At 42.4% G+C, this 18,239-nt stretch overlaps 1 protein-coding gene across 1 annotated transcript in view; it reads right to left on the reverse strand.

Annotated features, from left to right (window-relative positions):
- Window positions 1–3,503: 3,503 nt before the first annotated feature.
- Window positions 3,504–18,239, reverse strand: part of LOC143955179 (uncharacterized) — a 103,351-nt gene continuing 88,615 nt past the window's right edge. The window contains 7 exon segments of the mRNA XM_077465271.1: window positions 3,504–4,799; window positions 5,185–5,326; window positions 5,663–5,737; window positions 7,454–7,597; window positions 7,717–7,814; window positions 7,931–8,058; window positions 16,221–17,211. Of these exon segments, the coding sequence (XP_077321397.1) occupies window positions 3,820–4,799; window positions 5,185–5,326; window positions 5,663–5,737; window positions 7,454–7,597; window positions 7,717–7,814; window positions 7,931–8,058; window positions 16,221–17,211 (2,558 nt within the window). The 3' untranslated portion in view covers window positions 3,504–3,819.

Below are 18,239 nucleotides of genomic sequence, written 5' to 3' on the forward strand. Positions count from 1 at the left end.
TTGACAGTGGGGATGGTGTGTTGAGGGTGATGAGCTGTGTTGCTTTTACGCCAAACATATCGTTTTGCATTGTGGGCAAAAAGTTCGATTTTGGTTTCATCTGACCAGAGCACCTTCTTCCACATGTTTGGTGTGTCTCCCAGGTGGCTTGTGGCAAACTTTAGACGAGACTTTTTATTGATATCTTTGAGAAATGGCTTTCTTCTTGCCACTCTTCCATAAAGGCCAGATTTGTGCAGACTGATACGACCAGATTTGTACGACTGATTGTTGTCCTATGGACAGACTCTCCCACCTCAGCTGTAGTTCTCTGCAGTTCATCCAGAGTGATCATGGGCCTCTTGGCTGCATCTCTGATCAGTCTTCTCCTTGTCTGAGCTGAAAGTTTAGAGGGACGGCCAGGTCTTGGTAGATTTGCAGTGGTCTGATACTCCTTCCATTTCAAAATGATCGCTTGCACAGTGCTCCTTGGGATGTTTAAAGCTTGGGAAATCTTTTTGTATCCAAATCCGGCTTTAAACTTCTCCACAACAGTATTACGGACCTGCCTGGTGTGTTCCTTGGTCTTCATGATGCTCTCTGCGCTTTCAACAGAACCCTGAGACTATCACAGAGCAGGTGCATTTATACAGAGACTTGATTACACACAGGTGGATTCTATTTATCACCATCAGTCATTTAGGACAACATTGGATTATTCAGAGATCCTCGCTGAACTTCTGGAGTGAGTTTGCTGCACTGAAAGTAAAGGGGCCGAATAATTTTGCACGCACCACTTTTCAGTTTTTTATTTGCTAAAAAAGTTTTAAATATCCAATAGATTTCGTTCCACTTCACAATTGTGTCCCACTTGTTGGTGATTCTTCACAAAAAATTAAAATTTTATAGCTTTATGTTTGAAGCCAGAAATGTGGCAAAAGGTTGAAAAGTTCAAGGGGGCCGAATACTTTCGCAAGGCACTGTATATATATATATATTTTTTTTTTTTTTAGCAGAGACCCTATAGTATAGATGAGCCTGATGTTCGAGTCGAACGTAAGTTTGACTGGAACATCGGGTATTCGCCTGTTCCTCAAATTGCAAATTTTTTGGGATATTCGCTGCAAATTTAAGCTCCGTGGAATGCCTCATAATGCAGTGCGAGATCAAAGTGCATTGACATCTGATGTTTTGCCAAAGCATGCACCTGACCTGTATGCTTTGGCCAATCACCGCGCGCTCTTCTGTGAGAGCCATAATTGGCCAATCATGGCTCAGGGGGACTAAGTCCACACCCCAGACTATATAAGGCTTGTTAAATAGCAGCCATGTGTAGTGTGTGAATGGAGATTGATTGAGCTAGATTAGGCAGGCAGGTAAGTTATTGGCGTGCAGGCAGTGTATATATATATATATATATATATATATATATATATATATATATCCACTTTGCACCAGCGCTATAGCCAAAAGACAGCTACAGCACGGACGCTAACTGCTGGGAGGGCGTCCCTGGATGTCCTCCCATTTACTTCCCCTCTGCGCACCGCCGCGGGCGAGCATCGGGGAAGTTCTGTGTTGGCCGTGTCCCTTGGACACAGCCAATCACGGATCGTGCTAAATGGCCAATCACAACGGCCATTTAGCACTCGATCGGCCTGTCCAATGAGAGGTGATCTCATATGTAAACATATGAGATCACCTCTCATCGCCGGCTCACCCTCCTCACACAGAGACAGCATGTGAGGAGGGAGAGATGAACGTCTGCAGCTGCAGCATCAGTGAGAACACACACACAGTGAAACACATGCCCACCTGTCCCCAGTGCCATCTGTCCCCAGTGCCACCTATCAGTGCCACTTGTTCCCAGTGCCACCTGTCAGTGTCACGTGTCATCAGTGCCATGTATCAGTGCCATCTGTCATCAGTGCCACATATTAGTGCCATCTGTCATCAGTGCCACGTCAGTGTCACAAGTCATCAGTGCCACATATTAGTTCCATCTGTCATCGGTGTCACGTGTCATCAGTGCCACGTATTAGTGCCATCTGTCATCAGTGCCACGTCAGTAACACGTGTCATTGTCCTGGTGCTCCAGGGCCTTCAAAAGTGTAATAGGTAGTCAACAAGTTAGATGTGTAATTTATGCTCCTAGAACATGTGATGGCACTCCCTGCATGTTGGGCCTCTCTATGTGGCCAGGCCAGGCTGTGGAAAAGTCCCACACATGTGGTATCGTAATACTCAGGAGGAGTAGCAGAATGTATTTTGGGGTGTCATTTGTGGTATACACATGCCACGTGAGAGAAATAACCTATTACAATGACAATTTTGTGGGAAAAAAAATCTTAATTTTGCAAAGAATTGTGGGAAAAACAACATCAAAAACCTCACCATTGCCTCTTACTAAATACCTTGGAATGTCTACTTTCCAAAAAGGGGTATTTGTACTTTCCTGGCTTGTTCGGGTCACAAGAAATGAGATAGGCCACCAGTACATCAGGTGTGATCAATTTTTTATGATTTGCACCACAACTTGTAGACTCTATAACTTTCACAAAGACCAAATAATATCCACTAATCTGGGTTATTTGTACCAAAGATATGTAGCAGTATAAATCGAGGCCAAAATTCATGAAAAAAAAGAATGATTTTCAAAATTTTATCACAGAAACAAAGAAAAAATGCGTTTTTTTTCTAAATTTTTGGTCTTTTTTCATTTATAGCGCAAAAAAAACCCCAGAGGTGATCAAATACCACCAAATGAAAGCTCTATTTGTATGAAAAAAAGGACAAAAAATTAATTTGGGTACAGTGTTACATGACTGAGTAATTGTCATTCAAATTGTGAGAGCACCGAAAGCTGAAAATTGGTCTGGGCAGGAGGGGGGTTTAAGTGCCCAGTAGGCAAGTGGATATATATATATATATACATACATACACACACACATACACATACATACATACATACACAGTATATTATATATACATACTCTGCATTTAGTGTAGACTCTATATACAGTCAATGTAGTATATATAACACAATGTATTGAAGTGGTTAAGGCATAGGGACCCTTCAAGTCTGGTATGGATTTTAAGGGGAATCCTGCGCCAAAAATAAAAATAAAAATGGCGTGGGAGTTCACCTCAATATCCATACCAGACCATTATCCGAGCAAGCAGCCATGGTAGGCCAGGAAAAAGGGGGACAAGCAAGTGCCCCCCCTCCTGAATCATACCAGGCCCTTGCCCTCAACATGGGGAGGGTGCTTTGGGTTTCCCCCAAAGCACCTTGTCCCCATGTTGATGGCAACAAGGACCTCATCCCCACAACCCTTGCCTGGTGGTTGTGGGAGTCTGTGGGTGGGGGGGGTTTATCAGAATCTGGAAGCCCCTTCTGACGTCATGTGACATCAGAGGGGGCGGGGGGTAATGTTGAAGCTTCTATGGCAATGTCTGAGTGGATTGCAACAAGGGTGTCAGGAACCATGAATCAGACTTAGAAAGAAAATGCAGTAAAAAAAAAAAAAAAAAAAATCACACCTTTAATGCAATCAAAAAAAATAATACAGATCAGGAACATAGTCAAAACATAAGCCAGGGTTTGGAAGCCAAAACTGGTAATCAGACAAGCCGGTAATCAGGAAGCCAGAGATCAGCGTAGTCGGAAGCCAAAGATCAAGATCAGGAACCAGAAGGGACGTCAGCCGGGCAACGTCTTTAACAGGAACTCAGCAGAGACACTCAGGATATGTTAAATAAGGATGCTCACCAGTATGAATTTTCTGATGTTCAAAAAGATTATTTTTCCTAATCAAAGATTTTCTACACTGAACATGATTATAGATGCTCACCTATGTGAATTCTCTGATGTTTAACAAGAGGTCCTTTATGACTGAAAGATTTCCCGCACTCTGAACATGAATAAGGACGCTCACCTGTGTGAATTCTCTGATGTGTAACAAGATGTCCTTTTTGAGTGAAAGATTTCCCGCACTCTGAACACGAATAAGGACGCTCACCTGTGTGAATTCTCTGATGTTTAACAAGAGGTCCTATATGATTGAAAGATTTCTCACACTCTGAACATGAATAAGGACGCTCTCCTGTGTGAATTCTTTGATGAGTAACGAGGTCTCTTTTCCGAATGAAAGATTTCCCGCACTCTGAACATGAATAGGGACGCTCATCCATGTGAATTCTCTGGTGTCTAACAAGATAATCTTTTCCACTGAAGGCTTTCCCACAGTCTGAACATGGATAAGGACGCTCACCCGTGTGAAGTTTCTGGTGTGTATCAAGATTATCTTTCCGAGAGAAAGATTTCCCGCACTCTGAACATGAATAAGGACGTTCTCCTGTGTGAACTCTCTGATGTTTAACAAGGACTCCTTTTTCAGGGAAAGATTTCCCGCACTCTGAACATGAATAAGGACGCTCACCTGTGTGAATTCTCTGGTGTCTAACAAAGGTTCCTTGATGAGTGAAACATTTCCCACACACTGAACATGAGAATGGATTTCTTCCTCGGTGATCTCTTTCATGGGTTGAGGAAGATTCCTCGGGATTAGAAGGATCTGTTGATGGATCTGCAGTGTGAGATCTTACATGGATATTTCCAATCATAGTATGTGATTGATGAGAAGATTCCCCCTGATCAGAGGGATCCATTGATGTCTCCGGACAGGAAGGTCTGTGATGTATATTTTGTGTATTTGGATTTCCTCCTGGAGGATCCTGTGTGATGACATTATCTTCTGACTTACAATCAGCAGATAATAGAAGACGTCTCTCCGAGGAATTCCTGACATCACATCCATCTGTTGGAAAGAATAGAAAAAAATTGAATAAATCTCAGTAGATGACAAATAACCATCCAAGGGTCCCTCTAAGGGGAAACTCCACCACAAAGGTCAGTTCAGTTCTTTACATCGTCCTCACTGAACACCTCCCATACAGGAAGAGACCACGAGGTCCGATCCGGTTCAGAATCAGGAAGTGACACATGAAGGGGAAGGAACATCACAGCACCAAGTGTTAACTCTTACCACACCACACATTAACCCTTTAGTAGGAAAACACATATTTAACCTTTTAGAACCTGCCTATAGGATGATGTGAAGATCTGAGAATTATCTAACTTTTTTACACTACAATCCTTATACTTAGAAGTAAAATGTTTTTTCCACAATGTCTGTTACCTACCTGTGTCAAAAGGTAGAGAAATGTCCTCCTGTTCACTTTTCATAATCATCCCAACCTCCTCCATGAATGGCTGATCACCCCACACATACGTCTCTACTTCTTCTTCTTTAACCTCAACTTTTATTTTAATTTGTTCTTCATCCTGCACCAAAAATAATAGAAAACATCTATTAAAGTCAACTCAAGGCAGACATAAAGGACACAAATGACACGTCATTCAGTATGTTCCCTCCATTGGAAGAACACAAGGATGAAGAGGACCCACAATGTGTCTGGGCTTAAGACCCACAGAGGAAAGGAATGTATATTAAAAAATGGGGTGAAAAATGTAGGGTGCTCAAAGTAGCTAGAAACGGGGATGGGGGTGGGTAACAAAGGCTGCACTTCAGATGTTGAAGTAAAACAAGAGACTACACAGAAGAACATCATCTCATGGCTTAGAATATATATTTAGGTGTAGATGCCCAGCCCCACCTACCTGATGATGGTGAGGGATGGTGTGATCCTCCTGTGTGGAATCCCAGGAACACAGAGGAGGGGGAAATCTCTCACCCTAAACCCCAAAGAAGAAAGAACAATATATAAATAGAGCAAGAGATTTAACCACTTTGCGCCCGCGCTATAGCCAAAAGACGGCTACAGCGCGGACGCTATCTGCCGGGAGGCCGTCCCTGGATGTCCTCCCTTTAACTTCCCCTCTGCGAGCTGCCGCGGGCACGCATCAGGGAAGTTCTAAGCTGGCTGTGTCCGTCACAGATCGCTGTAAATGGCCAATCACAACGGCCGTTTACAGCGCGATTGGCGTGCCCAATGAGAGATGATCTCAAATGTAAACATATGAGATCATCTCTCATCGCCGCTCTCCCTCCTCACACAGACAGCGTGTGAGGAGGGAGAGATGAACCGCTGCAGAGATGCAGTGGTTAGTGTAAAATAAATAAATAAAACGAAAATAAAGTGCCCATCTGTACCCACTGCCATCTGCCCCAGTCAGTGCCATCTGCCACCTGTCATCAGTGCCATTTGTCCCCAGTGCCATCTGTCATCAGTGCCACCTGTCCCCAGTGCCACATGAGTGCCATCTGTCATCAGTGCCATATCAGTGTCACGTGTCATCAGTGCCACATATTAGTGCCATCTATCATCAGTGCCACATATCATTGCCATCTGTCATCAGTGCAACCTGTCAGTGTCATGTGCCATCTGTTATCAGTGTCACGTGTCATCATTGCCAGGTATCAGTGCCATCTATCATCAGTGTCACGTGTCATCAGTGCCACATTTTAGTGCCATCTGTCAGTGTCACGTGTCATCAGTGCCACGTCGGTGTCACGTGTCATTGTCCTGATGCTCCAGGGCCTTCAAAAGTGTAATAAATAGTCAACAAGTTAGATGTGTAATTTATGCTCCTAGAACACGTGATGGCGCTCCCTGCATGTTGGGCTTCTCTAAGTGGCCAGGCTGTGAAAAAGTCCCACACATGTGGTATTGTAATACTCAGGAGGAGTAGCAGAATTTATTTTGGGGCGTCATTTGTGGTATACACATGCCATGTGAGAGAAATAACATTACAATGACAATTTTGTGTAAAAAATTAAAATAAAATAAAAAAATCTTCATTTTGCAAAGAATTGTGGGGAAAAATTACAACATCAAAAACCTCACCATGCCTCTTACTAAATACCTTGGAATGTCTACTTTCCAAAAAGGGGTCATTTGGGGGGTATTTGTACTTTCCTGACTTGTTCGGGCCGCAAGAAATGAGATCGGCCACCAGTACATCAGATGTGATCAATTTTGTGCGATTCGCACCACAGCTTGTAGACTCTCTAACTTTCACAAAGACCAAATAATATCCACTAATTTGGGTTATTTTTACCAAAGACATGTAGCAGTATAAATTGTGGCCAAAATTTATGAAGAAAAATTAATAATTTGCAAAATTTTATCACAGAAACAAAGAAATATGCTTTTTTTTCAAAATTTTCGGTCTTTTTTCATTTAAAGCGCAAAAAATAAAAAACCCCAGAGGTGATAAAATACCACCAAAAGAAAGCTCTATTTGTGGGGAAAAAAAAGGACAAAAAAATCATTTGGGTACAATGTTGCATGACTGAGTAATTGTCATTCAAATTGTGAGAGCACCAAAAGCTGAAAATTGGTCTGGGCAGGAGGGGTGTTTAAGTGCCCAGTAAGCAAGTGGTTAATAGAAAAATATCATCTCATAGCTTAGAATAATTTTATGTTGTAATTGCTCAGTCCCACCTACCTGATGATGGTGGGGGATGGTGTGATCTTCCTGTGTGGAATCCCGGGAATACAGAGGATCTCCCTCCTCCATAGACTGCGGATCCCCAAACATCTCTTCTTTTTCTTCTTTAACCTCAACTTTGATGATTTTCAGTTGTTCACCCTAAACCCCAAATGTGATAAAACGGATTTATAAAAGGAAACAAGAGATGAAATAAAAGAATGTTATTTCGAAGCGTAGAATTCTACGTATTTGAGTTCTAATTGCTCAGTCCCACCTACCTGATGATGGTGGGGGATGGTGTGACCTTCCTGTGTGGAATCCCGGGAATACAGAGGACGGGGACATCTCTCTGGTGGGTTCCCATTACTGGATCCATCTGTAGGAAACACACACACTGACTGAATACATTGTTTCTATGTGTTTATCAGATGATGGGGGATCTAGGTGGAGCCTCCGTACTGCTCTCTCCTTTACAATAAAGTCTCCTCTTACCCGGTGATGTGAGGGGCAGCTGATTGTCCATCATGACGTCCTTGTAGAGATCCTTGTGTCCTTCTAAATAGATTAATATTATTACTTCCTCTGCTGCCAGTTCCAACAATGTTTTCTTTTTACGTTCTCACACCTCACCCAGGATGTGCTTTTTAGATGCCTACATCACTTCCTGTCTGCACCTGACATCACTTCCTCTTCAGCTGTAGTATCACTTCCTGTGCCTGTATAATCACACTCTTCCTGTCTCCCTGTTCTACTTGATATAACAGGAAAAGATCTCCATCTCTATATTTATTATGTGTCTGTTTTAGAAACCAGCAACTCCAGGTGTATAGTTGGATAAATGGTTCTATATTTAGGATGTATCTGGTCTATAAACCAGAGGTTCTGGATGGACAGTTGGATAAATGGTCCTATATTTAGGATGTATCTGGTCTATTAACCAGAGGCTCTGGATGGACAGTTGGATAAATGGCTCTATATTTAGGATGTATCCGGTCTATAAACCAGAGGCTCTGGATGGACAGTTGGATAAATGGCTCTATATTTAGGATGTATCTGGTCTATAAACCAGAGGCTCTGGATGGACAGTTGGGCGATTGGCTCTATATTTAGGATGTATCTGGTCTATAAACCAGAGGCTCTGGATGGACAGTTGGATAAATGGCTCTATATTTAGGATGTATCTGGTCTATAAACCAGAGGCTCTGGATGGACAGTTGGATAAATGGCTCTATATTTAGGATGTATCTGGTCTATAAACCAGAGGCTCTGGGTCAATGGTTCTCAACTCCTGTCCTCAGGACCCACTAATAGGCCAGATTTTAAATATTACCTTGGGGGAGATGCAGACTAGAATACTGCAATCGCTGAGCAGAAAATTATATCACCTGTGATGTATTTCAGTTATCTTGCAAACCTGGCCTGTTAGTGGATCCTGAGGACAGGAGTTGAGAACCACTGCTCTGAATGGACAGATTTTCTGGTCTATAACCCCCTTCATGCCTAAGCCTTTTCTGACATGTTAAAATCAGTATTTTTTGCTCAAAAATTACTTATAAACCCCAAACATTATATATATTTTTTTAGCAGACCCTACTGTAGGGATGAGCCTGATGTTCGAGTCGAACGTAAGTTTGACTCGAACATTGGGTATTCGCCCGTTCGTGCAAATTTTATGGGATGTTCATGGCAAATTTGAGCTCCGTGGAATGCCTCATATTGCACTGTGAGATCAAAGTGCATTGACATCTGATGATTGGCCAAAGCATGCACCTGACCTGTATGCTTTGGCCAATCACAGCGTGCTCTTCTGCGAGAGCCATAATTGGCCAAAGGCAGGGTGCCTTTGGCCAATCATGGCTCAGGGGGACTAAGTCCACACCCCAGACTATATAAGGCTTGTTGCATAGCAGCCACATGTAGTGTGTGGATGGAGATCGATTGAGCTAGATTTGGCAGGCATGTTAGTTATTGGTGTGCAGACAGTTTATCTATATATATATATATATATTGTAATGGACGCCGTGGCTGGGTCCTGGAAGGACGCTATATTTCCCCTCTGTTTGGGTTGTGCTCTCTTTAGGGAATGAAAATTGATTAACCCACCTGTTAGAGGAAGTGTCTTTAAAAGGCAAGACAGGAAGTTGTAGATGGGTGTGGAGGAGTGGAGAACACATGGTGGATGGTGTTTGGTGTGTGTGCTGGGTTACAGCAACTGAAGTGGACAGCAGTGTCCTGTTTGGAAGGCTCCTGGCAGGGGAAGCTACCTGCCAGCAAGATCAAGCTCTGTTTGGATAGAGACAGCTATTCTGAACTGTGCAAGTCGGTGAGACTAAAAACTTTTTCCTTTGTATTTTTTGGCTGCTGTAAAGCGATTTAAGTTTAATAAACCCTTTGTTGTGAGCAAGCCTGTGTCCTGCGATCTACCTGATCCCCCGAACATTACAATATATATATATATATATATATATATATATATATATATATATATATATATATATATATATATATATATATATATATATATATATATATATATATTACAGGTGATACTCGAAAAATTTGAATATCGTGCAAAAGTTAATTTATTTCACTAATGCAAATTAAAAGGTAAAACTAATATATGAGATAGACACATTACATGCAAAGCAAGATATGTCCTTATTCCTCTTTTCCCTCCTTCTTCTCCCTTTCCTCCCTAATTCCCCCCCCCCCCTCTCCTCCCTTTCTTCCATTTTTTTCTTTCCTTCTCCTCCCTTTCTTCCATTTTTTTTTGTATTGCTGTAGGCCATATTTGTACATTCATTGTATTTAATATTTGAATTGTTATTTATTAATTGTTATGCTTTTTTCTTCCTTTTTCCTTTTACACACCTAAGGCTTTGCATATCTTGTCATTTTATGCTTATTGGATATTCTCGTCCTTTTCCTGATGAAGCCGACCTGGCGAAACATGTTGAAAGAGTAGGACAAGAGAATAAACCTGTATGTGACCCCAGTTCTCTCGGCCGTTAGGGTTGAGATGTGTGTTATACCCAGAATGTTGACTGTAACTGTGATCCTTACTTTTATCCTGTTTATGTTCAATAAATGAATTATTATTATTATACAGGATTTATACAGTTTACGCAGTGCTTTACAACATTCGATTATTTATATATTGCTTTTTTACATTGTTGTCTGTTTGTGTATATGGTGTACCTTTAAAATCCCAGTTCCTCAACTCTTTGTGCCTGCAAAGCAAGATAGTTCAAGCCGTGATTTGTCATAATTGTGATGATTATGGCTTACAGTTTATAAAAACTCCAAATCCACAATCTCAGCAAATTAGAATATTGTGAAAAGGTTCAATATTGTAGGCTCAAGGTGTCTCGCTCTAATCAGCTAATTAAGCCATAACACCTGCAAAGGGTTGCTGAGCCTTTAAATGGTCTCTCGGTCTGGTTCAGTAGGAAACACAATCATGGGAAAGACTCCTGACCTGCCAGTTGTGCAGAAAACCATCATTGACACCCTCCATAAGAGCCGGTTCACACAGGGGCGACTCGTCAGGTGGCTTAGCCGCCTGACAAGTTGCGTCCTGCTCTATGCAATGGAACCTTTCTAATCGGAGCGACTCAAGTCGCTCCTACTTAGAAAAAGGTTCCTATACGACTTTTGGGGAGACTTGCATTGACTTCTATACAGAAGTCATTTTGCAAGCCGCCGCTAAAGTTGGATCCCGGTCGCCTGAGGCAGTCTCACTGCAAGTCGTGCTGCCTCAGTGTGAACGGTGGCTAAGGAGGGAAAGCCTCAAAAGGTAATTGCAAAAGAAGTTGGATGTTCCCAAAGTGCTGTATCAAAGCACATTATAATAAAAGGTATGTGGAAGAGAAAAGTGTGGAAGAAAAAGGTTCACAAGCAGCAGGGATGACCGTAGCCTGGAGAGGATTGTCAGGAAAAGGCCGATCAAAAGTGTTGGGAACTTTCACAAGGAGTGGACTGAGCCTGTAGTCAGTGCATCAAGAGCCACCACACACACAAACGGATCCTGGACATGGGCTTCAAATGTCGTATTCCACTTGTCAAGACACTCCTGAACAACAAACAACGTCAGAAGCGCCTTATCTGGGCAAAAGAAAAACGGACCTGGTCCAAAGTCCTCTTTTCTGATGAGAGAAAATTTTGCATCTCATTCGGAAACCAAGGACCCAGAGCAGTCTTTCTCAACCTTTTCAACATGGAGGAAACCTTGAAATAGTTCTCCGGTCTCAGGGAACCCCTGCTAAAAATTCGAAATCTACAACCCATGATACATTAGTGTGATGGTCAGTGGGAAGAATGGTCCTTACACTTGTGGTCATTGGGAAGAATTACCTCCTTACAGATAGTTAAAAAGATCAATGGTGTCAGTGGGAACTTGTCTGAGAGGCAGAAATTGCCCAATGCTGAAGGAACCCTTACCAACCTCTGGAGGAACCCTGGTTGAGAATCACTGGTTGAGTATGGAAGAAGAATGGAGAGGCACACACTGTAAGATGCTTGAAGTCCAGTGTGAAGTTTTCACAGTCTGTGTTGCTTTAGCCATGTCATCTGCTGGTGTTGGTCCACTGTGCTTCATTAAGTCCAGAGTCAACGCAGTCGTCTACCAGGAGATTTTGGAGCACTTCATGCTTCCTTCTGCAGAAGAGCTCTATGGGGATGCCGATTTTACTTTCCAGCAGGACTTGGCACCTGCCCCACACTGCCAAAAGCACCAAAACCTGGTTCAATGACCGTGGGATTACTGTGTTAGATTGGCCAGTAAACTCGCCTGACCTGAACCACATAGAGAATCTATGGGGCATTGCCAAGAGAAAGATGAGAGACCGAACAATGCAGAAGAGCCGAAGGCCGCTACTGAAGTCTCCTGGTCTTCCCTAACACCTCAGCAGTGCCACAGGCTGATGGCTTCCATGCCACGCTGCATTGAGGCAGTAATTGCTGAAAAAGGGGCCCAAACCAAGTACTGAGTACCTAAGCATACTTATACCTTTCAGAGGTCCAATATTGTTCTGTGTACAATCCTTGTTTTATTGATTGCACGTAATAGTCTAATTTTCTGAGATTGTGGATTTGGGACTTTCATGAGCTGTAAGCCATAATCATCACCATTATGACAAATCATGGCTTGAACTATCTCGCTTTGCATGTAATGAGTCCATCTCATATATTAACTTCACCTTTTAACCACTTGCCGACCGCTGCACGCTGATGTACCTCCCTACTTTGGGGACAGATATCGTTTTATGGCAGCAGCTAGCTGCCGTATCCCCGTGTTCGGCCGGCGGTCGGCTACAAGATAAAAGTGGTCTCTGCGACGGATTCACCACAAGATCACTTTTATTGATGGTGGGAGAGGGGCCCTGCTCAGGGTAAAAGTTTGTCGCCATTCCATGAGTGGGAGAAAATTTGAAGCGTGACATAGTTACATAGTTAGTCAGGTTGAAAAAAGACACAAGTCCATCCAGTTCAACCACAAAATAAATAAAATAATATCATACAATCCCATATACCCAATTCTATACCCACAGTTGATCCAGAGGAAGGCAAAAAACCCCAGCAGAGCATGATCCAATTTGCTAAAGCAGGGGAAAAAATTCCTTCCTGATCCCCCGAGAGGCAATCGGATTTTCCCCGGATCAACTTTACCTATAATTGTTAGTACCCAGTTATATTATGTACACTTAGGAAATAATCCAGGCCCTTCTTAAAGCAATACACTGAGCTGGCCAGAACCACCTCTGCAGGGAGTCTATTCCACATTTTCACAGCTCTTACTGTGAAGAAACCTTTCCGTATTTGGAGATTAAATCTCTTTTCCTCTAGACGTAAAGAGTGCCCCCGTGTCCTCTTTGTTGACTGTAAAGTGAATAACTCGACACCAAGTTCACTATAAGTTGACTATATGGACCCCTTATATATTTGTACATGTTGATCATCTCCCCCCTTAATCTCCTCTTATCAAGAGTGAATACATTCAGTTCCTCTAATCTTTCCTCATAGCTGAGCTCCTCCATGCCTCTTATCAGTTTGGTTGCCCTTCTCTGCACTTTCTCCAGTTCCCCGACTTCCTTTTTGAGAACTGGTGCCCAAAACTGAACGGCATATTTCAGATGAGGTCTTACTAATGATTTGAACAAGGGCAAAATTATATCTCTCTCTCTGGAGTCCATACCTCTCTTAATACAAGAAAGGACTTTGCTCGCTTTGGAAACCGCAGCTTGGCATTGCATGTTATTATTGAGCTTATGATCTACCAAAACCCCCAGATCCTTCTCCACTATGGATTCCCCCAGTTGTACTCCCCCTAGTATGTATGATGCATATTCTTAGCCCCCAAGTGCATAACTTTACATTTCTCAACATTAAACCTCATCTGCCACATAGTCACCAATTAGACAGAGCATTGAGGTCGGCTTGTCAATTGGAGACATCCTGTAAGGACGGTATTCCACTGCATAGCTTGGTGTCATCTGCAAAGACAGAAATGTTACTTTTGATCCCAGACCCAATATCATTTATAAAGATATTAAAAAGTAAGGGTCCCAGCACTGAACCTCGGGGTACACCACTGATAACCTTAGACCATTCAGAGTAAGAATCATTAACCACTAGACATGTTGGGTATTAATTTACTTGGCGTAACATTATCTTTCACAATATAAAATAATTGGGCTAACTTTACTGTTGTCTTATTTTTTAATTAAAACAAGTGTATTTTTTTTTTTTTAAAGTGCGCTTGTAAGACTGCTGAGCAAATATGGTGTGACAGAAAGTACTGCAACATCCTCCATTTCATTCTCTAGGGTGTTAGAATTTTTTTTTTAGAAAGTTTGGGGGTTCTAAGTAATTTTCTAGCAAAAAAAAAACTGTTTTTAACTTGTAAACACCAAGTCTGAAAAAGAGGCTCGCTCTTAAAGTGGTTAAGTTGCATTAGTGAAATAAATTAACTTTTGTACGATATTCACATTTTTCGAGTATCACCTGTGTATGTGTATCTGTATATTTTATATATATATATATATATATATAAACACAGGTGTATTGAAGTGGTTAAGGCGTAGGGACCCTTCAAGTCTAGTATGGATTTTAACCACTTGCCCACCAGGCCAATTCTTACATTTCTCTCCTACATGTAAAACTCATTTTTTTGGTAGAAAATTACATAGAACTCCCAAACATTATATTTTTTTTTTTTAGCAGAGACCCTAGAGAATACAATGGCGGTCATTGCAACTTTTTATCTCGCACTGTATTTGGGCAAGGAATTTTCTAACGCGTTTAAAAAAAAAAAAGCTAAAAACTGTTTCCTGCTTTAACAAAAACAAAACGGTAAAGTTAGCCCAGTTTTTGCATGTGAAAGATGAAGTTGCCCATAGTAAATAGATACCTAACATGTCAGTCTTCAAAATTGCACACGCTCCTGGAATGGCGCCAAACTTCGGTACTTAAAAATCCCCATAGGTGATGCTTTAAAAATTTTTACTGGTTGTATGTTTTGAGTTACAGAGGAGGTCTAGGGCTAGAATTATTGCTCTCACTTGGCGACACCTCTTTACAGTAAGATGCAGGGTCAGTAAGATCCCATATCTCACCTCTAGGCTGGGAAAAAAAAAAAAAGGAGGATCACAGCTTCCCAGCCGAGGCGGCACTGTTTTTTTGAATGCAGAGGCCGGGCGAGATGTCATAACATCGCGCACAGCCTCTGACAATCATAGAGATTCCGGTGACCATCTGGTCTGCCAGAAATCTCTATGGTGGACATCCAGGGCCGACGGATCCATTCTCTCAGTCACCGATCGCAGTCGTGAGTTGGTAGAAGCAGCGGAGGGTGGCGGGAGAGGGGAGACGTCCCATCTCACCACCTATAAGAACGAGCAATCGGCAGAACAGCTGATATGCTCATTCTTATGGTGTAGAGAATTGCCGGCTGAAAATGTCATTATATGAATGATGCCTGTAGCTGCACCCATCATTCAGATATACCACCACAAAGCCCAGGACGTCATTTGATGCCCAGCCATCGGCAAGTGGTTAAGGGGAATCCTGCGCCAAAAAAAAGAAAATGGCGTGGGAGTTCACCTCAAAAATCTATACCAGACCCTTATCCGAGCAAGCAGCCATGGTAGGCCAGGAAAGAGGGGGACAAGCAAGCGCCCCCCTTCCTGAACCATACCAGGCGCTTGCCCTCAACATAGGGAGGGTGCCTTCGGTTCCCCCAAAACACCTTGTCCCCATGTTGATGGCGACAAGGACCTCATCTCCACAACCCTTGCCTGGTGGTTGTGGGGGTCTGTGGGTGGGGGGCTTATCAGAATCTGGAAGCCCCTTCTGATGTCATGTGACATCAGAGGGGGCGGGGGGGTAATGTTGAAGCTTCTATGGCAATGTCTGAGTGGATTGCAACAAGGGTGTCAGGAACCATGAATCAGACTTAGAAAGAAAATGCAGTAAAAAAAAAAAAAAAAAATTACACCTTTAATACAATAGAAAAAAAATAATACAGATCAGGAACATAGTCAAAACATAAGCCAGGGTTCGGAAGCCAAAACTGGTAATCAGACAAGCTGGTAATCAGGAAGCCAGAGGTCAGCGTAGTTAGAAGCCAAAGATCAAGATCAGGAACCTGAAGGGATGTCAGCCGGGCAAAGTCTCCAACAGGAACTCAGCAGAGACACTCAGGATATGTTAAATAAGGCTGTTCACCCGTATGAATTTTCTGATGTTCAACAAGATTAATTTTTCCTAAACAAAGATTTCCTACACTGAACATGATTATGGACGCTCACCTATGTGAATTCTCTGATGTTTAACAAGAGGACCTTTATGATTGAAAGACTTCCCGCACTGTGAACATGAATAAGGACGCTCACCTGTGTGAATTCTCTGATGTGTAACAAGATGTCCTTTCTGAGTGAAAGATTTCCCGCACTCTGAACATGAATAAGGACGCTCGCCTGTATGAATTCTAAGATGTTTAACAAGGTCTGCTTTGCTAGCGAAAGATTTTCCACACTCTGAACATGAATAAGGATGCTCACCTGTGTGAATTCTTTGATGAGTAACAAGGTCTCTTTTCTGAATGAAAGATTTCCCGCACTCTGAACATGAATAGGGACGCTCATCCATGTGAATTCTCTGGTGTCTAACAAGATAATCTTTTCCACTGAAGGTTTTCCCGCAGTCTGAACATGAATAAGGACGCTCACCCGTGTGAAGTTTATGGTGTGTATCAAGATTATCTTTCCGAGAGAAAGATTTCCCGCACTCTGAACATGAATAAGGACGTTCTCCTGTGTGTAGTCTTTGGTGCTGAATAAGTTTTCCTTTTTGAGTGAAAGATTTCCAGCACTCTGAACAGGAATAAGGACGCTCACCCGTGTGAATTCTCTGGTGTCTAACAAAGGTTCCTAGATGAGTGAAACATTTCCCACACTGTGAACATGACAATAGATTTTTTCTTCGGTGAGCTCCTTCATGGGGTGAGGAAGTTTCCTCGGGAGTAGAAGGATCTGTTGATGGATCTGCAGTGTGAGATCTTACATGGATATTTCCAATCATAGTATGTGATTGATGAGAAGATTCCCCCTGATCAGAGGGATCCATTGATGTCTCCGGACAGGAAGGTCTGTGATGTATATTTTGTGTATTTGGATTTCCTCCTGGAGGATCCTGTGTGATGACATTATCTTCTGACTTACAATCAGCAGATAATAGAAGACGTCTCTCCGAGGAATTCCTGACGTCACATCCATCTGTTGGAAAGAAGAAAAAAAAAATAGAATAAATCTCAGTAGATGACAAACAACTGGAGTTTTGGCTCCTCCTCCCCGTCGGTGGAATAAGTGGAAATGCCGATCTCACAGCTGGGCTCCTGTTCTCCCTCCAAAATCAACCAGAAAAGTCTTCACACGAGTCCATATATCATCTGCTAATTCTATAATAATAAATAGTTATGACTGAGGCTTCATTAGTCAAAACGCGTTAGTGGATTGTTACTACATCGGATTGGCTGGATTTTATATTATGAAGAGTTTTCTAACTAGGCCTTTCTCCAATTGCCTTTCAGGACAACCTTGGATAAGATAACAGAGAAACTTACCCTAGGGTGGGTCCACTGCCGACAGTACCTTCCTGCCGAAGGCTTGATCTGCGGCAGACAGTAAGTCCAACCTAAAATGTCAGAGGAATGTTGAGTAGTTGGACCAAGTAGCCGCCTTGCAAATTTGATCAGGCGTAGCACCGGCCCTCTTGGCCCAGGAAACTGCTGTTGACCTGGTGGAAAGAGCAGCAATACCCGAGGGGGGTATTTCTCCTTTAGCTTCATAGGCTTCCATAATCTCCCATCTAAGCCATCTGGCCAGAGTGCTTTTGGAAGCTTTCTCCCCTATACGTAAGCCTGAGAAAATCACAAATAGGGCGTTTGATTTTCTAAATTCCTTAGTGATTGATAAGAAGTGAAGCAGGCATCTCCTTATCTCCAAAGTGTGGAAAGATTCTTCTCTTGTATTGGCAGGAGCTGAGGAGAAAGTGGGCAAAACTATTTCCTGTGAGCAATGAAAGTTTGAAATAACTTCTGGATACTGTCTGAAGAACCACTCGATCTGGAAGAACTTTAAGAAAAGGTTCCATGACTGCCAGGGCCTGAAGCTCATTGACTTCTTGCCAAGGTAATGGCCACTAAGAAGATTTTTTTAAGGATGCTTCCTGTAAGGGTTCAATCTGAGCCCCCATGAGACCCTGTAAAACAATAGATAAGTCCCAACTGAGAACATTTTTGAGG

Source organism: Lithobates pipiens, unplaced genomic scaffold, assembly GCF_037356315.1.
Source record: "Lithobates pipiens isolate NorthernLeopardFrog02 unplaced genomic scaffold, aLitPip1_a1.2 Scaffold_35, whole genome shotgun sequence".
NCBI lineage: Eukaryota > Metazoa > Chordata > Amphibia > Anura > Ranidae > Lithobates > Lithobates pipiens.